Below are 23101 nucleotides of genomic sequence, written 5' to 3'. Positions count from 1 at the left end.
AATTTAAAGAGATTGTCATATTTCCCACATCAGCAGGGTTTGTTCCTGGAACCCTCCATTTAAATACCCCTCCCGTATGATGGCCAAAATTTTTAACCATGGGGTGAACGTCAACCAGTATTTAAGCCATTCCTATGTACTTTTAGTTATAAGAATACAAGGACACCTAAGAAAATCAATGAAATGTAAGAAATGCTCAAAAGAGCACTTCATTTTCATCAGGGAAAGCCTTGCCCCACTGCCTTCACTCAGCTGTGCTAGGTGCCATGAAAATCTGCAAAGTAGACAGACATTGTCACAGTAAAATTCTGAAACCACGTACAAACTCTTCCATGCAAGGTATGTTTCCAAAAGGAGAGAGTACACACACAAGAGAGAATCAGTGAACAGAACTTACCGATGTAGTGATGTCGGTAGCTATATAGTCTATACATTTGATTTTCCTATAAATTCCACAGGATGCTGCCCTAATAACATACAGGCTTAAAGAAGAGATGGGTGTTATTTCTAAATTAGCCCTTTCTTCTGCCCAGGCAAATTGCAGAAAAAGCCATTACCTTGAAACCATACGTTTCAGGGGAAAGAAAGAGGAATTTATATGTCATCTGGAAGTTTTAGCAAAATTACCCTAAATGTGCTGCCCGTTGGCATTATCCTCAGCAGGTGTGCTCCTCATGCAACATGGTGCCAGGTATGCCCAAGCACCGCGAGCGACATGATGTCCTCATTCAGCCCACAATTAGGATCCATTTTACTTGTCGCTGAAAGCCACAAAATAGTACCTCAAGATTTACATGAGCAAGACGTCCTCCTTCCATGAATACAGAGAATCTGGTAACAGCGATATATTCATAAAGAGATGCTGCTTATAAGCTAGATTCTGCCAAGGCTACAACCTGGGAGCGAGTTAAATATTTCCTGATTCATTAACACATGAGTTCTGGGCTCAGAACACCCATTACAGGGCTAACGGGCGCTCAGGGAGTCATGGCGCCGTGACTGATTCCCAGACAGAAGCTTCTGCAGCAGCAAAATATCTCGGCATCAACCCTGAACGACTTGGGATCTCATCAGCGTGCCCTCGGGAAACCACTTGGCGGGGAGGCAAGCCCATTCCTTATTTGTACGTACACTATTATTTACAGATGAAACTATATGTATAGTTGGTGGTATTTAAACCACTTTGTGTCTCTTGACATCAGGACATGCTTTATCATGAGGTTATTTATCTGAATAGCATGCTACAAACAAACAAACCATAGTTTTCAAGAGGTCAGACGACAACCACCTTTTGCAGGTTTAAATGACTTTGTAAACATCAGGACAATTTTCTACTACACGTGAACAGCAGGCACCCCGGGTGTGGGTGTCTTAAGCCGAACTCCTCACCACGCAGCCGCAGGAGATACGTGTCCACACGGCGTTAAGCGAGCTGGGCACGGGCCCTGGACACGGTTTTCCTTCTTAATGAGGTTGCTGCAGTCAGTGTTGTGTCTGGATTGGGTGCCCGCCAAGCTCTGAAACCACTTTATTTTTCTTTTCTTTTTTCCTAAACAGAACTTTTGACACCACGTTGCATAGGAAGGTCACAGCAGATGGGTCCTGAACTAAATCTAGGCAACCAGAAGGAAAAGGCTCGTTTCTCTGTCCCTCAAAGGAACTGGGAGTCAGCCTCGCTTCCCCTCCCTGGACAGGGGCTGCATCTGCTCGCTCAGACCTCCTGCGCTCTGTCCCCACAGCCTTGACGTCTCCACTGACCTGGGTCGCTAATGCAGCCTGCATCTCACCACCTCGGACCATGAGATTTCTAAAAGTTTGTTACAACTGCTGCCCTTCCATCTCAGACTGCAGTAGAAATCTGAGTTAAACCTAGATCGTTGAACTCCTCTCTACCTGGAGAACTACAGGAAGACATCTCCACGACTAGTCATACTGGTTTATTTACCCCGTCAGCATCCCTCAGGTGAGCGGGATCCTGAACGGTATTTCTGACTCTGTCAGTGTTCTGGCGCTCCATCCTCATCTTAATTGGAAAGCAGAAGTCCCTGAAACAGCGCTTGAAGTTTTCATCGAGAAAGGCATAGAGAATGGGGTTCAGGCTGCTGTTGGTGTAGCCTAAGGCGATACAGAAGTAATAGCTGGAGAGCGCCGCCGTGCTGTAGGAGCTGCTCCCCAGAGCCTCCACAAGGATGAAAATGTGGATGGGGGTCCAGCAGATGACGAAGACCGCCACCACCACCAGGACAAGCCTGGTGATGCGACGGAGGTTGCGGTCTTTCTCTCGGGAGCCGGAAAGAAGCCGGACGCTTTTTAAGCGCAGGATCATGAGGGTGTAGCAGACGATGATGATGAGGACGGGGATCACAAAGGCAAAGACGAAGACACAGATCTTCATGAAGAGGTCCCACCAGGAGTAGTCGTCGTCTGGGAACTGCAAGGAGCACTCGACGACATCCATGTCTGGAGGAGGTGACAAAGCAAAACCACAAAAGCAACAACAATCGTTAGCGCCGTGGCTGCCAAGGGTTTTAAATATGTGAGTTTTAATGCCTTCGGTTGCAAAGGTCCAATTATGGTGATACGCTATTACCTGAAGCAGATCACCAGTTAGGAATGAATGCCATGCATATTAACCATGCTATCTTTGCACATAGAACAAATAAGCCAGAGGGTCACCATTCACTGCTAACAAACACCATGCTACAGAATAAATACGATTAGCCAGCGATACGAATTATCTCGTTGTGGAATGGTTTGACGCAGATGATTTTGACACGGATGATTTTCAGAAGAGCTAACTGTTCATTTATAGCATGAGTACTTATTTGCATTTCCATACATTAACAATTCTCCCAGATCAAAGGCTCTGACAATAAAAGCTAGTATCTATTTGTAATAGATGATTAAATATTTCAAATCTAGCCATTCAATTTAACAAAAGCCAACTTGTCCAAAAAACATTAAGTGGTTTACAAGAAATCACTATGTGGGTCGATAAAAATTTAAACAAAATTTGTCTAAATATGACCCAGCTGTTGTGATTTAATGGAACCGATGGTGGTCATTGTGACTGAGAGCATTGTTGAAACATGAGTAAACTTTTGAAGAAGAAAGAGAAGGAGGAGGACGAAAAGGAGGAGAAGAGAATAGAAGAGGGGGGGAGGGAAAGGAGGAAGAGAATCACCGTCATCGTCATCATCAAGGAAATTCATAAATCAGACACATTTTTTACTTTTGCCAACATTGACTATGTAACAGGTAAAACGACTATGTTTATAGGATTACTTAGAAAATGGCTTTATTTGCTCTGCTTCTCTTTGCTGGACAGTATTCTCTTTGGAGTGACCATAATATTAGAAAGAGCAGAGACCCAGGATGAGAACATTTTATAATACAGAACTTCCACTGGGGACCCGCTCACCACTCCCAGGCTCCCTTTTCCCCAAGCATCAGCCACTGAGCACAGAGCAGGCTAAATTCTCTTTGTCCTGATTCTTCTTTACAGGTAAAGGAATCAGGAACAATACTAAGTTATAATTTTTAGAATGAAAATATTTTCTTCTGACACTGGAAAATCCGCTTCAAAAATAGTATAAGAATATTTTTCAAATAGTGAAACAGCTCTATTAGTAGTGTTTTCTAAAACATCTTCATGTGCCCTTAATCATATACCCCTTAGTAAAACAAAATCTTAGAATTTCGATTAGACATACTTTAAAACACAAAGAGTATAATCATTTTGGCCAATTAATAGAGATGACTATCTTAGAGTCATTTCCTATCAACTAAATACCATATCAAACCTTTCAATAGTAAATGAAAGCTCCCAGAATAACTTGTAATTTTTGATTCCCTAAAAAAGCCATTGTCCAAAGTACCATTACTAGGAAGATTCCAAGAAACAAACAAGCATCTCTCTTATTTTTTGCTTTAGTGTTTATGGAAATAAGACCACTAGACAGAAACCAGACAGAAGCTCTTCTGTAATAATGTGTTGCCTTTCCTAACGTTTTTCTCTCCATCCAGAATGTAAACTACCTTAGGGTAGGTACCCAATCCACCTTGAATAATATTCAGTCCCTGCCACATAGGGAGGCAGGAATATATGGTGTTTGAGGAGAATAATTTGCTAAATAAACAAATTAATACCACAAGGAAACCCTTGAAAATGCGGACTCAGTACAGTAGTTATTATGGAAGAGTAACCTGTTAAGATAAGCAAGGCAATGTAAGGGCTGATGTTTATAATTTGGAGACATCTTTTAACTCTGAGGATCAACTTCCTCTTGCATGTAGTAGGAGCTCAAAAAACGTTAAATGAATGGGTGAAATAATCAACTACAAGACTTTTACAAGACTTTAGAAAACATCCAGTGATAGAGTTGTAAATATCCTCGGGAATGTCCATGAAGCTGAACGCTTCCCTACAAGGGGAAAGGAGAGTACTGAGGCAACCACCAAGGAAATCCAAGTCCAAGCACCCATTTTTATTAAATGTTTGATTTCAGGAAAAAGAGCGCATCTTTATCTTTAAAGACATATATAGGCTGAAAGTGAAGGGACAGAAAAAGATATTCAGTGAAAATGGAAACCAAAAGAGAGCATGAGTAGCTAGCTATACTTACATCAGACAAAACAGACTTTGAGTTAAAAGCTGTCACAAGAGGCGATTTTATATAATGATAAAAGGGTCAACTCATCAAGAGGATAAACAATTGTAAATATATATGCACCCAACATTTGAGCACCTAAATATATAAAGTATATATAAACAGAACTGAAGGGAAGCATAGACAGCAATACAATAATAGTAGGGGACTACAATATCCCACTTTCAACAACGGGTAGATTATCCACACAGAAAATCAGTAAAGAAATGGCAGACTTGAAAACATTAAAAATAAAATGAACTCAACAGATATACACAAAACATTTCACTCGAGAGCAGCAGAACAGGGGCTTCCCTGGTGGCGCAGTGGTTAAGAATTCACCTGCCAGTGCAGGGGACACGGGTTCAAGCCCTGGTCCAGGAAGATCCCACATGCCACGGAGCAACTAAGCCCGTGCGCCACAACTGCTGAGCCCGTGAGCCACAACTACTGAGCCAGTGCGCCTAGAGCCCGTGCTCCACAACAAGAGAAGCCACCACGATGAGAAGCCCACTCACCGCAATGCTGCAACTGGAGAAAGCCTGCGCGCAGCAATGAAGACCCAAGACAGCCAAAAAAAAAAAAATGCCAATGCCAATCAGCTCTGATACAGTGTGTGGAGATCACCTAAAGTTCTCTTCTTGGTCACCCAGGGGTCTTGACATGCAGTGTGAAGCACGCTCCAAATTGAGCACGCTAGCCGGTCTGGAGACAATCTTTCATCACATAAACAAAGCATGCTCCACAAAATAAAAGACACACAGAAAGGATGGAGCCCTCCTACAAGACTACTCTTCTCTCATTTCTTCCTCTATTAGTTTTGCCACACACACTAATCTTCTGCTGACACTGGGGAATCTTTTCTTCCATTGCATCTGCACTCGTCCATCTCCAGCACCTCCTTCCTGGAAAACCCACATCTATCTTCATTTCCTTTCAAAAACCTAACTGAAATCCATTTCTTCTAGAATGTCATTTTCTGACAATGATTACAGGAGTAGTGGTTACGTCGACAAGTATAACATAACTGTTCACAAGTATAACTGTAAAAATCAATTCTTTGTTTGCCCTGGGAAAAAATCATCCATCTTCTTTTGTTATTTAGCCCATTGTTCTCACCCTCACAGTACATACGCGGCATCTCCTCTTGAACCTAAGTTATTACGCACCAACCCCTAGGGCTCAGAAGAGTTTCCTGCAATTTTATTTCATGTGTGGTGTGTATGAAGAAACAAAATCCTGTGTGTAATTAATCATATTTTAAAGTGCTTCTCTGGTAAAGTTTGGCTTTTCTTAAAATGTACCAAGTATTATAGCTTAACACTTGCAGTGCTTATGCTGTAAACTCATTTTGTAGTTTAAGAGGAAAAAGATTATGCTTCATTTAAAAATGTGTACCATGCAGGATAAGCTATGATTTTAGCACCTGCCTTTTCACTGCGACCTGGAAAGTCCCTACTTATCTGTACTCACAGGTGTCCTGAACCTCCAAAATAAACTGGAGCATTTAGACAACGGCTAAAGCAATAAATAGCATTTATAAAGTCTGAAGTGATTGTTCTGCTCCCCTACCCCCAATGAATTTCTACTAAGACCAAAGATATTTTCACAGCTTTATCTTCTACAAGTAAGCTAAGCTCCTAGAGCAGTAGTTCTCACCTTGGCTACAGGTCAGAGTCACCTGGGGAGATCTTAAAAATCTTGACACCCCAACTGTGCCTCAGGTCAATTAAACCGGACCCTCTAGAGTGGGACCAGGCGGCAGTATTTTCTAACGTACCCAGGTGATTCCAACACACGTCCCAGGGTCAGAACCACTGTCCTAGAAATACAGGGAAAACATCAAATGTCCTGTTTGCATGGGGTAAAAGGTAACGAGTCCAAAATCTGATGGTTTTGCTTCTCTGTACTACCATCCATCTGTGAACCTAATTTTGAATGGGCTACACCCAAATGAAGCTGCCAGGATAGTGGCCTGGAGATTAACCCCTAAGGAAAAAGAGTAAATAGCCAGCATGACTCTAATGACTTAGGGTGCTTTTTAGGGAGAAAGGAGAGGAGCGAGGAGGTGTATCTTAGAATTGCCAGGACGCAACAAATTGTATTTTAAAATTCCACACGACTGTGGTTCCGTATTTCATCCCCACCCCTCCAGATTCCAGTAAGCACTTTCTGAATAGGGGATAGGTTGGGTGTCTGTGTTCCAGTCATGCCATTATCCCACCCTCTGTTTAGATGTGGAAAGGAACACAAAACTGTTTTATTTCTCATCTTCCGTGGATTTAGCATTATATTTCAATTGGCATTTGTCTTTTCTTCTAGATATGTGTCCTACTCACTCCCAAATTAAGAGTTTGTGTAATTAGAAGTTACATTCTAAAAAGTGAAATGATTTAACCGAATCACTTTGCTGAACACCTGAAACTGACACAACATTGTAAATCAACTCTACTTCAATAAAAAATTATTTCTCTTATGAACAATGATAAAATAAACATTTTTTTAATGAAATTTAAAAAGCTGCCCTTACCTTCCCTGACTTTGGTTCCTCCAAGGACTATGGCAGAGATGCCAACAGATGAAGACAGGATCCAAATACAGATGTTGATGATCTTTGCCTTCAGGGGCGTGCGGAAGTCGAGAGCCTTGACCGGGTGGCACACAGCGATGTATCGGTCCACGCTCATCATGGTCAAGGTGAAGATGCTGGTGAACATGTTGTAGTAGTCGATGGAGATGACGATCTTGCACAGCACATCCCCAAAGGGCCAGGAGTTCATCAGATAGACCGTGCTCTGGAAGGGCATGGTCGTGGTAACCAAAGCATCTGCCAAAGCCAGGTTAAATATATAGATGTTGGTTGCTGTCTTCATCTTTGTGTATCTAAAAGGCAAGAAACAAGATTATTTCTCTCCATCGTCACGTCATACCCATGATGTAAATGTGCTGCTGGGTTATTGAATTTGTTTTTCATTCACTTATTCTTTACGTATTTATCATCTAATATGTAAAAGGACTGTTCTAGACATTAGGGGTAGTAGAAAAATGGGCAAACATTTCTGACTTTATTTAGCTTTTATTCTAGTGCTTTGTTCCAAAATCTATTTAATTTTAAAAGGGTAAAGAAACGAGTATAGACAGACAGATGAACATACATATAGATCTTTTCAACAGACTTGCGTGTGATACAGGTCTTTATTTTGTGACTGACAATTCATTTTAATCCTACCCAGGACTGCTTGGCTTTGTTCATTTTTTAATGCTTTATTTTTTTTTCATTGTGTAAAACAAAGATAAAACCTACCCAACTTTTCCTCGAGGAAGGTTTACCCAACTTTACTTTGAGAAATCACTCTTTGTAATTATGTCTTTTAAAATGGTTTTTAGTTTTAAATACATTCAATTTCAATGACTACAACACAACTAAGTGTTGATTTTTGTCTACCAGTGTCCCACTAGATTTTCATTTTAAATGCATTATGTAAAGAAAGCAGGCTGAGTTCTTCCCTTATACACAGTATAGCATAAAACATAATCTGGTATGGTAGGTGAGAAAGAAATCTGTTTTCCTTTTTTTCATCTTGAGAGATTTATAAAGCACACAATATGTTTCATTTTCCAACTGAGGGAACAGAAAATTTCAAAATAGATCAGAAATATTGCCTTTAAGCCCAAATTATTTCTTTCAGTTTTAACATGAAGCTTAGAACAATTCCATTTTCTACTAAAACTGAATTAAGAAGATAAAGAAGATTGTTTTACTAAGAGAACGCTTCCTTAGAGATCTACAGGGCATGAAATGTACCAAACTACATCAGCGGGTTTTCTGAGGCCAAATGCTAAAATATGTTGGGAAAATCCATATATTAATTACTTTCTACACACCTCACATTTGTGAACCTAATCACAATTAATTCAGCCATGTCCCATGTACCTACAAGGAGCCAGACTTCAATGTTAGGGCCTTGACTTTAATTAAAGGTTCTTTGTAAGGAGCCAGTTATGGAAAACTACTTCTACTTTGGCTATAAAGTCAGTATCAGTGGTATTTATTGATCACTGTGTGCTGTTCAATACATAAACTTCCACATGACACTTCTGTGACAGGTGGTGACAGAACAGCCTTGTCTCCCCTTTTGCAGGCACTGCGGTCTGCAGTCAGACAGTCCTGAGTCTGAACTCAGTGTACGACTTTTCTGAGTTTCAGGTCCCATGAAACAAGGACAATAAAACCGAACTGACAGGACACGAGATAAAGGCAGGAGACAACCTGACTCAAAATACCCGACACACAGGATCACACTGCACTCAGGGTCCCACCCCGGCACCAGTCTCCTTGCCTGTTTCCTCTTCCTGCCTGTGCTTGGATGAAGTCATTGTGAACACTTGTACCCAAGTCAGTTATCTCTTGGTCTCCGTTTTGATGCTCTGTTAACTAAACAGTGCTTTAATCTGGAGAGCGAGGAGTTTATTCTAAAATATGTTTTGCTTTTACATTTTTTACTCAAATATTATTAAATGGCCCATAAGTTTTAGAAAGTGATTGAATGTATATGCCCAAGACTCTGAGCACAGGCTTTTAAAGGCACAGATAACTAAGCAAGTGCATTTCCTGAGACAGAGCCAAATGTTTCTGTTTTTTTTAAACCATGTTTTAAATTGAAGTATAGTTAATTTACAATATTGTCTTAGTTTCAGGTGTACAGCAAAGTGATTCAGTTACACCTATATATCAATACACATATATATATGTATTCTTTTTCAGATTCTTTGCCATTATAGGTTATTACAAAATATTGAGTATAGTTCTCTGTGCTATACAGTAGGTCCTTGTTGATTACCTATTTTATATACAGTAGTGTGTATCTGTTAATTCCAAACTCCTAATTTATCCCTCCTCCCACTTCCCCTTTGGTAACCATACATTTGTTTTCTATGTCTGTGACTCTATTTCTGTTTTGTAAATAAGTTTGTTTATATCATTTTTTTTAGATTCCACATATAAGTGATATCATATGATATATGTCTTTCTCTTTCTGACTTACTCTGCTTAGTATGATAATCTCTAGGTCCATCCGTGTTGCTGTAAATGGCGTTATTTCATTTTTTTTAACATCTTTATTGGAGTATAGTTGCTTTACAATGGTGCGTTAGTTTCTGCTGTATCGCAAAGTAAATCAGCTATACGTATACATATATCCCCATATCCCCTCCCTCTTGCGTCTCCCTCCCACCCTCCCTATCCCACCCCTCTAAGTGGTCACAAAGCACAGAGCTGATCTCCCCGTGCTATGCGGCTGCTTCCCACTAGCTATCTATTTTACATTTGGTAGTGTATGTAAGTCCATGCCACTCTCTCACTTTGGCATTATTTCATTTTTTTTATGGCTGGGTAAATTCCATTGTATATATACACCACATCTTCTTTATCCATTCATCTGTCAATGGACACTTAGGTTGCTTCCATGTCCTGGTTACTGTAAATAGCGTTGCTATGAACATTACGGTGAATGTATCTTTTCAAATTAGAGTTTCCTCTGGATATACGTCCAGGAGTGGGATTGCTGGGTCATATGGTAGTTCTATTTTTAGTTTTTTAAGGAAACTCCATACTGTTCTCCATAGTGGCTGCACCAATTTACATTCCCACCAATGGTGTAGGAGGGTAGAGTCAAATGTTTCTAATGAATAAATGCTAACTGTTCAAATATCGTCTTCTTAAAAATATGGTTTTATGTTTGAAAAATGCACCTAACAAGCCAGGCTCCTACTCTATCAGTCCCTGAAACTAGCAAAGACTTGAGTTGGCAACAGCTTTGACTTCTGCTCTCGTGTTTTGTGACCTGATATTCTCCTCTTTCTTTACGAAGTTAGGCTGATGATGTTCTCTGCCTCATACATTTAGGTGGACCTGGGTTCTAATCCTTAGTTTTCCCTCCAACTGACAGACTTTGGAGAGATCACTAAAAACCCTGAGCTTCCGTTTCCCAACTATAGAATAGGAAACATAACACTTACCTCATGGAGTTCCTGAGACAACTAAGGGAAAGCACCTGATTTGGAGACTAGGTGTAATTTACTTCATGTTTCCAACTCCTGTCCCCTGCTCTTGTGTGGGTGGAAGCCACCAGTTACCACAGGAAGCAGAGGGGAACATAGTTTCTAGTTAACACCCCTGGTTGTATTTACCCATTTCAGCTTGAATATCAAAGATAATAGTAAAAATGAAGCTTGGGACCTTAACTGCTAGAAGACCATGAATGGAATATACATGAGTTACAATAAAACAGAATATGCATCTTTTAAGTAGCAATAAAACGCTGAATAATAACTTGCTCTGAGCTTTTCAAAAATATTTTTAATAATTAGATGTGTGAAACTGCTTCAGGCCTGAACTTATAAAGAGTTCAAATCTTGTCATCAGATCTCAGAAAAAGAGAGATGACTAGCTACAACAGAGATGTCTACGAATTACACAGATTATAATTATACCAATTGTAGCAAAAGTCCATGCTCCCCGAGAAACAAGCTCTGCCCAGATTCTTCATGCTGGAGCTACCGCTGTTACCACCCCAAGGGCTACAGGCATCTGCCAGAGACGTAGAGAGATGCCTGCACCGTCCTCCTGTACCCCTTGCATCCACCAACATCCAACGTCACAGCACTGAGGTGGATCGCGTTAATGACAATAATGGTAATAACCATTTACTTCAAAACACTCCCTGTGTCAGACTCTGCTGTACATTCCACGTGCTTTATCCCACGTAGTCCTCACGGTGACTCTGTGTGGTGGGTACCAGCATTTCTACTCTAGAAATGAGGCCACTGAGAATCGCTGGAGTTCTGTACTTTTCTCAAAGTAATACGGTTATAAAAGGGACTGCAGGAATTCAAACCCAGGGGTTTCATTTCATCCCTGCATTTTTACATCTCCCCAGCACTTGCTAATTTACAAAGCCCCGAATTTTGACTTCCACGTATCCTATTTGATTCTCACAACAACTGCCCTTCGAGTTGCCCAGGAGATTTAGGCCTTTTCTCTAATATCGCTGAAGAAAGTAGACTCAGGTGAGTAAAGCGATTTTTCCAGTGTCAGCAGAGGCAGGGACTCAGTGGGAGGATGTGGAGGAGGCAGCAAGGCACGGCCCTCCTCCAGGGTTCTGGAAGACACATGCTTCCAAGCCTACAACACTGAAAGGGAGAACTAAACAGGTATAATTAAAAGTAGCAGACAATGGGCTCCCCGCATAGCTATTGACAGTCTTTTATGCGCTACACTGGACTGCATCCAGTGGCCACGGGATTAAAAGACCCCACCCCCAAAGACAGTCTGGTTGAGCCCCCCTGGGTATTGTTTGCATTGAACCAAAGCAAAATAGCAGTGAGTTCTTTCAGTCACTGTGTGTCTGCTGGTGAAAACAAACAAGTAAGCTTTCTCACTGCGATCAGATAGGAAATTATTCCCCGTTCCATCCACACTGCTTTCTAAGAAGTTGCAAGTATTTCAAGTAAAATGGCCCCATGTGAGTGGGAATTCTTGGCTTGTGTGCAGCGGCTGGAGGTGGGCTGGCGGCGTGTGGCCGCACTTTTCAGCGACCAGGCCCCAGGAGCACGTGGCATTAAAAGAGCAAAGTCTGCGCGCTGTCCCCGCTGAACTTGTCAATGTTGCAAGCCTGCAAACGACGGTGGGAGGTGGAGAGCCGGCCAGGAAGAGGGCTCAGCAGGGAGCTCAGGGCGCCAGCCGTGAGGACGTCATCGTGGGGCAACGTCACGGATGGTGTCCCCGCGAGCGGACAGCGCTCCCCATCGCACGCTGACTCAAGACCTTCCTAGCGTGGTTCTCTTCACAGGGACTTGGGGGTGGCGTGGCTTCTGAATTGGCAGCCGTACACGCTCATGTGACAGCGAGGGGAACAAAGTTACCTGCAGGGCTCTTGGGAACCAGCGTCACCAGGTGGAGATTCTGGGACAGCGTGGCACTTGCACGAGAGAAGTGAGGCGACAGCAGGAGGAGCATTGACCCTGTGACCCTGCAGCCGAACCTGCTGGGCGCAGACAATGCAGGTGGAGACGTCACTCTTGGATCATTACCGTCCATTGCTACTGAGGTGCACTGCCCCAGTGTTTCTCTTTTAATTTAAATGAAGCTTCTTTAATCAGGAGCTGCTTTTTAGCTTCGGGGCAGCATAATAAAGCCATAATCTTGACGGCTAATCACCATACATCTTTAAACACAGAGGCGGTTCGGTTCTGCGGATTCCGGTTAGTTGCGGCTCTTACCCACCCTGGTCCGCCAGGCTGACATCCTCTCCCCCTCTTCAGTCACGCTCCTGCGCCTTCCCCAGACTCATCTTGTCATCATCTCCGCACGTCTCAATGCCTGCCCCATACACAGCAATACACTGGGCACTGAGCCCACTGAACAAGAAGTTTATACAGACCCTGCTCCCAGGGTCTTTCAAACTAATCGAGCCAAAGTCATGATGTGAACTAGAGAAGTAGACAGAGGGGAAGTTCGCTGTGTAGTGAAGAGATCAGGACATATTTCAAGGAAGGCAGAAGCTGGATAGGCTCGTGCACTTTGAGAAGGATTTGGACACGGAGGTTTGCTGGCTGGAGTCTCATTCAGGGCCACGGGTCCTGCTGGGGGTGATGGGAGGCTGTTTGGGATGGGAAAAGGGGGGGGTCAGGCCACAGAGAACCTTGAACACCAGGAAGAAAAACCATTTTAAGTATTGCCTGAGGACTCACGTGACAGACACTGTTTTAGGAACTTTATGTCATCTGGCAATAATGTCACGATGATTACCTTACCCGGTGCCTCAAATTACTCAGCACAGGACCTGGTACCTGATAACCACGTAGTGGGCGCCAGCCCTCCTGGCCATCATCCTGCTGCCGCCCCTCTTATTATGTTGTTGGTGTTACCGTTAATCACCTACCGCAGTCCTAGTAACTGTACTGCAATCCTGCAAGATACAGCAGCCCCACTCTTTCTGAAGAGGAAGCAGCCTTAGAGATGATTCTCAGTGCTTCTCGGAATCCATTCCTAATACGTAAAGGAATTCAGGACCATAGTCCAAAGATTCTTAAGGAGTCAGAAATTTTATCAGAGGACTAATGGGATTCTGTGAATTCTGCTACTTCTAGCAGCTAAAGGTTGAAAAACATGCTGATAAGTGTGGTTTAGTGTGAATCATGAGGGCAGAAAACATGTGACATGATGAAACGGGGCCTGGTCCAGGGAATGCAAATATAAAATATTAGCATTTTACTCCTCGACGGACAAATGCCGTCAGCACGTCATGGTGTTTCAGGTTTTCCATAAGCAATACCCATTTTTTTTCAGGTGAGGAAACTCAGTGAAGAGGATGTAAGTGATTTCCTCAAATTTGAGAGACAGTGGGAAGTAAAATCTGAGCCTTCTGAGTAGTCATCAAACTACTGCTCCAACATAACGAAAAAACAAACACTCTACTGGCCATTTTTCTGAAGAGACTCCTTTAATACAGCAAATAGCGAACGGCCAATAGAAAGCTCCTGAACAAACACTGGTCTGGTGAAAAAAACGAGTGTGATCGAAGGCTCCCGCCCCACGGGAACCTGGCCACTACCCCACAAGCCTGGAGCTGCACCAGGAGTCTGAAGGCCCCAAACACCAAACTCAGGAGGAGGACGGTTCTACAGCACCTGGGAAGATGCAACCCTTTTTAACCAGCGGTGGGAGAACAGCACAGTGAGGGATGGGTTTCGGCACTCTTTTCCCTGCACGATTTATTCATACTCCTGGGCACGCTTTCCAGACACACAGCATTCTAGATTTTACGTTTAAAATAACCAGACATGATGGCTGTACTGATGTGAATTCTCAGGAGAGCTTATTTGAAAACATAGTAAGTTTGCTTCATTAAATTCTCCAGATATTTCCAGTTCATCTCAATGAAATGAATTTGCTATACATCCTTTTAGATTTTTTACTACTGAAATTATGGTTCTTTACTCAAGGGCAGTAGCTTATTAATTTTTTTTTTTTTAAAGAAGGGAAATTCAGCCATTGTTTCTCCAGTGATCTGACTTTGAAATTGCCTCAATCTATAGTATTTTAAAGGAGTCATGTTCACGTAGGTATCAGGTCCCTGATACTCTCCTACATGCAAAGAGCAAAAGCTTTCATGAGAACAGAGGAGTGGGGCGTGTCTCCCAGTCCTGACCCTTCTGACTGCAGGTACCAGGCTGGTAGTGATGGACAGCCAGAAGGGCGGACAGGCATCTCACCGGGTCCTGGCAGGTGGTCCTTGTAGGGTAGCAGGAGAAGGGGCGGGAGGCGCATGCAGAAGTAATGCTTCCGCTGCAATAGCCAGGGCCCCAGAAGCTACTCATTCTCCCTGCACTCACGGCCCTGAGACCCAGAAGAAATGTTCTAGTGCGTTCGGTGGTGCACGCTGGGTGAGTGTTTACCACGCCCAACCACACCTGGTAGAAAACTACAAATCTCAAATGACTGACATGTTGCTTCTTAGTGTGCAACTATCTGCATACCTAGAAGTACACAGAATTCTTAAGTTATTTTTCCGTTTTTATACAGAAAACTGACCTAGCTAAGGTGGACCACAGGGTGCCACAGAGAGGTGACACGGTTACCCTCCTGCCCTCTCTTTCACGGGAAGGAAGTGCCCCTACAGTAGGTGGAAAGCAACACAGTGAAGCAGAGACAGTTTAGAGTTGCGTTGTGAAGTTAAAAGACTTAATACTCAACAGAACCTTGGAAAATCGCTCCTATTGCTACAGCCGATCGTTAAAGCCTCATAACTCCAGCCATTCTTAGTCTGAAGGCTGCCCTGCTCAACTCCAGACCAGTTCCTTTGGGATATCTCAGTTCATCACGTTTTATGTTTTTCTCATTTTTCATTTAATTTCTGACTTGCTTGGCCAGTGAAGTGGGTTAAAAAAAAAAAACCAAGACATAAGCCTTTTATAATATTAGCCTCACTCCTAAAACCTATTCTTCTTACGTTAGTCTTCCTTATCTAAGACAAAAGCCAACATCCCCTCCAAAGAAAGAAAGAAAGAAACAAAAAACCATTGGCTGATTTTCTGTTAAGGAATAAATGAATGTTATTCTGAAACTATCTTTTGTTAACATGGTATCTTGTTAAGCCTGTAAAACTTGCACCACTGAAACCATGTTAAGCCAAATCTTAGAAAGGAAACCATCCTGCGGACGTAGAATTTTAGGGTTTCAGCTGAGCACAGAGCACCCCGTCACCCTCCCACCCTCAACCCCCCAACCCCTGGCAGCGACAACTGAGGGTGTCCACAGGTTAATCTGGAGTAAAGGAGGCGTCTACTGCCCAGTTCTCCCGAAGACACTGCTGGCTGCCCCGGAGACACAGCTGGAGACACGGTAAATGGAGAGGTGCTACCTTCTCCCAGCGAGAAGTCAGTCCCTCCTGAAACTAACTCTAAGACAGGCACTGGGAAAAACTGTAAAGGCAACACAATCCAAAAGGGATGTTGAAGACTACAATTTTGCCCAAGTCTTTTAAAGCTTAAGAGCTCTATACCTGATCACCACCTTGGTTTTTTTTTTTCTCTTTCTTTCCTTTTCTTTTTTCCTGTTTTGTTTTCTTTTCTTTCTTTCTTTCTTTCTTTCTTTCTTTCTTTCTTTCTTTCTTTCTTTTTTTTAAGCAGCCGTTTAGTCTCTGCTCTGAAACAGCTCCGTGAGGATTTGGACTTCTGTGATCAGATGTCCCACAGCAAAGAAAATAATTCCATTTAGCTAATCCATATAAACAGTTGCAGTGAAGCCAATTCTCTCTTTTTTTTTTTTTTAATTTTATTGCATTTTTATTTATTTATTTTTATATTTATTCTTGGCTGTGTTGGGTCTTCGTCTCTGTGCGAGGGCTTTCTCTAGTTGCGGCAAGCGGGGGCCACTCTTCATCGCAGTGCGCGGGCCTCTCGCTATCGCGGCCTCTCTTGTTGCGGAGCACAGGCTCCAGACGCGCAGGCTCAGTAGTTGTGGCTCACGGGCCCAGTTGCTCCGCGGCATGTGGGATCCTCCCAGACCAGGGCTCGAACCCATGTCCCCTGCATTGGCAGGCAGACTCTCAACCACTGTGCCACCGGGGAAGCCCCAATTCTCTCTTTTAAGAGCTTGTCAAACAGTAAAATTACTTCCAGAAATTCATGACAGGCTCTTCTGAAAATAATTTCTGAAGTTATTTTACTATGCTTGCTTTAATGGAAATGTTGGGTGTTGATTCAAAGAGAGGATTCAGGATAAATTACAACATATTTTTTTTAACCCAAAGCCTAAGGTAAGACTGCTGTTGGCCAGCCGCACACCTCGCCTTCCCTCCCACACCTCCCGAGGTGACACTTGGTGACACTGTCTAAGGTCGGCTCCCGTGACATTTGAGAGAACCTGGGACACGTTGCACACACACCTGCAGTGATTACAGCAACACTTGCAGCAGGAGGACTGGGTCACCTGGCATGGAGAAGAGGCAGGCAGCGTAGCAGACACTGTGACTGGCTCACCCCATCCCCCCTCCCATCCTTCCCCGAATTGGTTATGCCACACAGTTTTGGCGGGACAGGCATAAGCTCACGCATGGGGTCCCCACTGACTCAGAGGTGGCCTGAGTGAGTCAGATGGTCTCAGCAGAGTGGAGCGTGGGACTTCCGCCATGCCTGGGGAGGAAACACCCTGCCCCCTAATTTGTGAGCCAGAGAACAGGTACCTTCGTGAGGAACAACTTCCAGGCCCAGCAAGCTTGGGTGGGTTAGCTGCCTTTGGAGAAGAAATCTGAGTTCAGGAAATGGAACAATTTCCAGAGTATTTCTGTGGTTCTGTTTTTTTCTAAGCCCCTTACAAAGTGACCTCTTTTGGCAAATTCCAACACCGCCCAAGCTGAATTATAGGGAAGCCAAAGTCTTCTACTCCAAGGGCAAAGTCAGCAGAACGCTGATCCCTAGAGGTCTTTATTATGGTAGCAAAGTATTAATGAAAACTAATGAGAAAAGGAAAAGGCAAACCTTAAGACCAAGGACCAAATAATTTTCCGATTTCTGTTATTTTTTTCCTAATAATTTTTCCTTGTTTATCCCTACACTCAATTTAAAAAGAAACATACCTTTATAAGAGTAAAGCTTTTCTTTAAATTAAACAAAAGAAAAAATATATATACGTAACTTCATAAAGACTGAAGCTAGAAGAGTGTTTTCTTAAAGAGAACAGAAAATGGATAAGCGGTGTTTAGAGCTGAATTGTGTCCCTCCAATTCATATGTTCAAGTTCTACCCGCCCAGTACTTCAGAATGTGACTGTATTTGGAAGTAGGGTCTTTAAAGAAGTGAAATGAGGTAAACTTAAGGTAAAATGGGGTCATTAGAGTGGGCTCTAATCCAACATGACTGGTGTCCTTATAAGAAGAGGACATTAGGACACACAGAGTAGGGATGTCGTCCACACAGACGACCACGTGAGGACACAGGGAGAAGGCAGCCGTCTGCAAGCCAAGGAGAGAGGCCTCAGGAGAAACCAAACCTGCCAACACCTTGATCTTGAACTTCCAGCTTCTAGAACTGTGAGAAAACACATTTTTGTTGTTTAAGCCACCCGGTCTGTGATTACTTTGTTACGGCAGCCCTAGCAAACTAATACAGGCAGATGTCTAGAAATCTGAGCTACCTGCGAGATAATCACATAGAGCCATCCAGAAGGAAGGAGGCCAGCTGAGTCTGCAGCTGGGGATGAGCAAGTGGGAGAGAGATACACAGACCTAGGACCGGTCAGAATTTCCCTGACAGTTACGGCCACAAGAATGGACGACACCACTGAGAGTGATGGTCAGTTTGACAAGCCAACTTGGCCAGGCTACAGTCTCTGAATACTCAGTCACTTACCAAGGTGCTGCTGTGAAGGTGTTTGTAGATGTGGTTAAAGTCCATAATCAGTTGACCTTAAGCAAAGAAGATGACCCTAGATGATCTGGTGGGCCTGGTCCAATCAGTTGAAAGGCCTTAAGTACAGGGCTGCGGCTTCCCTGAGAAAGAAGAGATTCTGCCTGGGGAGGGTAGCCTGCCTCTCCTGACGCCTGCGCTCGGGGCTGCAGACCTGCCTAGCCAGCCCCACGATCACGTACGCCAATTCCTTGGAATAAACCCTCAACACACACATCCCCTACTGGTTCTGCTCCTCTGGTTGAATCCTGACTAATACGGAGGGTGTGCAAAGTGAGGACAAAGAGAGCTGAGAAGGTTCTGGAAAAGAGGAGCATTTAGGGAACATCAGGAAGAGGGGGCTGTGATGGAGGCTGAAACCCAGCAGATGTGGAAGGAAGTCAAGGAGAAGGTGAGACTGGTCCAGCATGCCGAATGCCCATGGGAGTCAAGGGACATCCAGGCCGAAACGAGCATCCGGACTGTGGGAGCTTCAGCTCCGGGAGAGGAGTGTCACACCATGGGCACCCCCAAGGTGCTGGTAGGACTAAGGACATGGATCAAGGTCTGAGGTAAGAACTTCCTACACCAGGACCACAAACCCCAAAGCCCTGCGTGTCATATCACGGGCACCCCCAAGGTGTTGGTAGGACCCAAGCACATGGATCAAGGGCTGAGGTAAGAACATTCTACGCCAGGACCACAAACCCCAAAGCCTGGAGAGGGAGGCTGGAGTGCTTAAATTTTAAGGTTTTCAAAGTGAAAGGTTAAAGTACCCTAACATTAGGCAATTATAGCAGTTGCTACACATTAAATGATGAAAATCCTTGAAATACTAGATTATCTTCAGAAGATGCTGGACAGCATTCCAGGTGTTCAGGGTGGGAAAAGCTATGTGTAAGGCAGGTCTAAAAACAGTCAAAGCTTTTTCCACAACCCTCACTTTCTCCCCAGGTCTGAGCTGGCCATCCCAGACCTGCACCTGCCCTGCCATCCAAGCGTCCAAATTCCATCTCCAGAGTGACTTCCTAGAGAACTCAACCAGGACTCTTTTGCATGTACAATATTTTAAAATAACGTCCTTCTTGACACGGGGAGGGGGAAGGGTAAGCTGAGACAAAGTGAGAGAGTGGCACTGACCTATATACACTACCAAATGTAAAACAGATAGCTAGTGGGAAGCAGCCGCATAGCACGGGGAGATCAGCTCGGTGCTTTGTGACCACCTAGAGGGGTGGGATAGGGAGGGTGGGAGGGAGACGTAAGGGGGAGGGGATATGGGGATGTAGGTATACGTATAGCTGATTCACTTTGTTATACAGCAGAAGCTAACACAACATTGTAAAGCAATTATACTCCAATAAAGACGTTAAGAAAAATAATGTCCCTCTCAAAAGTGCTCCCCCATCTTTTCAAGTGATGCTGGTCAGCCCTCGACGTCAATCACAGAAGCTGCACTTGAATTCCACACTCTGGTTCTGTTCTGAGTTCTGATGAGCAAACCACCGCCTGCTGCAAACCATCTTCAGCCCTTTTTTCTCCTGAGCAAAATAAACCCAAGTCCATCAAGTTTCCTTCTGAGGTTTCATTTTTCAATTCTTTGACCCTGTATCAGCTTGAACAAAATGCTCCGTAATGCTCTCAGCCATAGATTTAAGCCAACTATTGTTTCAGTAGGTTGGCTTTCCAGGATGAGATTAGAACTCTTCCGTCTTCATTTACTATCAAGTGGGGTGGGAGGATGGATGATGTTATGTGAACTCTCTAACTCCTATTGTATTTTTAGCTGAATTTATCCCCTTCACACAAATTTTAATCTTGGATATCTTTGGAATAGATATATTCAATTTATAATTATACTTTTTTATATTTATCATTAAAAATCCTAGTCAATCTACAATGATTCTTTCTGACATGTCTAATGCTCCCCGTGGAGTTCTCTTTGCATATATTTTAAGATTCTTTATTCTTTTTAATCCTAGACTGCAGGGCTATATAAAAAGTTGTAGAGCCACTAAGAAGTCCTTCTCAAACTCAAAGCTTCAAGTTCTCATGCAAGTGACAATAAGATGTATCTGTTTCACTCAAGCACTTAAATATGAGAGGAGAAGGAACAGAGTGGGTTTGTTCTTAGCACCCTCTTTTTCTGTAACAATGTTTTATTATAAGACAACGGCCGCTGTAGCAAAGATCTTCTAAAAAATTTAATTATAGTCTAGAATACAGCTGTCTTTTCTTTTCCTTTGGTTACTATAATCTTCCCTCTAATGGAGAGCAGCCCTAAAATTACTAATGACTTAGGAAAACAATGTGCTTTTAAAATATTCCTCCTTCTGTATCTTGTACTAATCACTGACAGAAGTCCTGTAAAATGCAATAAGCAATTATGAAAAGCAAGGTTACCAAGCTAGAGACGCTAATTGTAGGTAAAAAGAGCTTTATAATATGTATTCAGAAGCTTAAATGATGGTTTTCAGTTCCAGAGCACAGATGAGGATAAAAGACCAGACATTTCCGAGAGAGAGAGAGAGAGAGAGAGAGAGAGAGAGAGAGAGAGAGAGAGAGAGAGAGAGAGGGAGGGAGGGAGGGAGAGGGAGGGAGGGAGGGAGGGAGGGAGGGAGAGAGAGAGAGAGAGAGAGGGAGAGAGGCGGAGAGAAAGGGGTGTTTGAAAGATTCATGCTACTGCAGATATTGTTCTTAAAGTTCATAATAAAGAGAAATTAGTTCTTCACCCTTTCAATGTCCCTAAACAGCGTGACTTGCAGCCTTCCTTTATTTCACAGGAACTTCTCAAAGGAATCTCAGCTTCATAGTCACTCTCAAAGGTGCAACTGCAGAGCATTAAGTCTGCCAGAAAGGGAAACTTCTCAAAGAGCATCCAGACAATGTTAGGATTTTTTTTTTTTCTCTTGTTTCCTTTGTTGCAAGAGGCCAAAAGAGAAATCACTTCACTTACCAGAAAATTAGCATATACGCAGATATTTGGATATTTATTACTGGAAGTTGACGTCAATGTATCCACAAAAGAACAATAAAATCAAACCTTCAGTTCTCACCGTGGGAGATAAAAAGCAAAACAATTTTTGGAAACCTCCAGCAGCTGTACTTCAACAGATAAATATTAGGTGGCTTATGTACAAAAGTCACTGGTATTCGAAACAAATAAGATGGCATATCAGTACTAAAAAGGCTCGTGTATGGTACCAGCAACCCTGAATAGTATGCTGGCTTTGCTTCATAAACCATACCACCAGTCTGACGAGCCACAGGAAATTCTGAATTATCTCCAGTGCATTAGGTGGGCATGAATTTTATCTAAAGAAACATTTGCAAAGGGGAAAACGAAGTGCTCCAAACGGGCGCAGGCAACCAGGCAAAAGGCCAGGCAGATGGACCAGTTTCGTTCCCACGAGACACTGGCTTTGCCCCTTGCAGCGACACCCCCTGCACTCTCCCTGTCCGTAGGGTTTTCAGTAGGGGTTTTGGGGGGCAGGGAGGGTCACTCCTAAATCCTCAGGACACCTCCGGCTGCTCGGATTCGCCCTCCGCGAACCTCGAAGTCCCGCACCAAAAACTCTCCCAGGCAATCTCACTTCTAGGAGGCCACGCTCTGAGACTTCGCGGAGCCCGACGGAACGGGGTCCCCGTTACCCGGCGGGCGTCCCTCCGCGCGTCCTGGTGGCCGGCCCGACCTTCCCTCCCTGCTGCGGCCACTGCGGCGCCCGGACCCCGCGCTCACCGGACGATGACGAACATGACCAGCGAGTTGCCCACCAGGCCCACGACGAACACCACGGAATAGACCGCCGTGATGATGACCGGGATGACCGGCGAGATGTGCTCGGGCTCCGGCGGCGCGTCCTCGGCGCCCGCGCTGCTGTTGCGGTCCGGCTCGGCCCAGCCCGGGACCCCGCCGCTGCCGTTGGGGGGCAGGCAGGTGCTCGGGGCGCAGGTGGAGCCCGGCTCGCCGCGGAAGATCTGGACCGGGGGCTCCATGTCGGGCGGCTGCAGCTGCGGGGCGAGGACAGGCGACACCTGCGGGCTGCGGGGGCGAGAGAACCGGCTGGGCCCCGCAGGCAAACTTTGGCCGCGCCCGAGCCAGCGCGCGAGGCCGGCGGCGCCGAGGGCCCAGGGCCCGCTGATGCCCGCCCCGGGGGACGGGCCTCTGGCTGCCGCCCGCGCCGGCAGACGCGCCGCGGGTGCCGGGAGGGGCGGAGAGCACGCCCGCCTTTCCCCCGGTTCCCGAAATCCGCCCCCCTTGGAACCGTCCCCGGACTGCGGCCCGGAGCCTCCAGGGACACGAGATCCCAGGAGCACCGTCCTCGCTCCCAAGCACGGCGCCTCGAACGCCCGGAGCTCACCTCTGGGCCCGGAGACGCGCGGGGCGATGCAGTGATGCCGGCCCGCGCGGGTCCTCGCGTCCCCGGGTCCGCTCGGCCCTCGGGTCGCCGCGCTCACGCAGCCCCGCGCTCCGGCCGCGGACGCCTCCCCCCGAGCGCGTCCCC

The 23101-nt window shown here is 44.6% G+C and overlaps 1 protein-coding gene across 1 annotated transcript; it reads right to left on the bottom strand.

Moving 5' to 3' along the window:
- Window positions 1-1054: 1054 nt before the first annotated feature.
- On the bottom strand, window positions 1055-23074 carry OPRK1 (opioid receptor kappa 1). Its single transcript, XM_082363021.1, has 4 exons — window positions 22958-23074; window positions 22336-22638; window positions 7180-7532; window positions 1055-2460 (listed from the first exon to the last, which is right to left on the bottom strand). Exons 2-4 carry the CDS (start codon window positions 22590-22592, stop codon window positions 1928-1930), a joined length of 1143 nt encoding a protein of 380 aa, XP_082219147.1. The 5' UTR covers window positions 22593-22638; window positions 22958-23074; the 3' UTR covers window positions 1055-1927.
- Window positions 23075-23101: the final 27 nt, after the last annotated feature.

This window comes from Balaenoptera borealis (assembly GCF_965194805.1).
Source record: "Balaenoptera borealis genome assembly, chromosome: 17".
Classification (NCBI taxonomy): Eukaryota; Metazoa; Chordata; class Mammalia; order Artiodactyla; family Balaenopteridae; genus Balaenoptera; species Balaenoptera borealis.
Note: the sequence above shows the minus strand (reverse complement) of the source record. Positions and strands in the feature narration are given on the sequence as shown.

What these genes read in the sequence shown, in the direction of transcription:
- OPRK1 (XM_082363021.1), bottom strand. Translation starts at nt 22,592, where the DNA reads ATGGAGCCCCCGGTCCAGATCTTCCGCGGCGAGCCGGGCTCCACCTGC. An exon ending in GTCATGTTCGTCATCGTCCG is followed by an intron (nt 7,533 to 22,335) that starts GTGAGCGCGGGG and finishes CTTGCCTTTTAG; the next exon opens with ATACACAAAGATGAAGACAG. An exon ending in AGGAACCAAAGTCAGGGAAG is followed by an intron (nt 2,461 to 7,179) that starts GTAAGGGCAGCT and finishes CACCTCCTCCAG; the next exon opens with ACATGGATGTCGTCGAGTGC.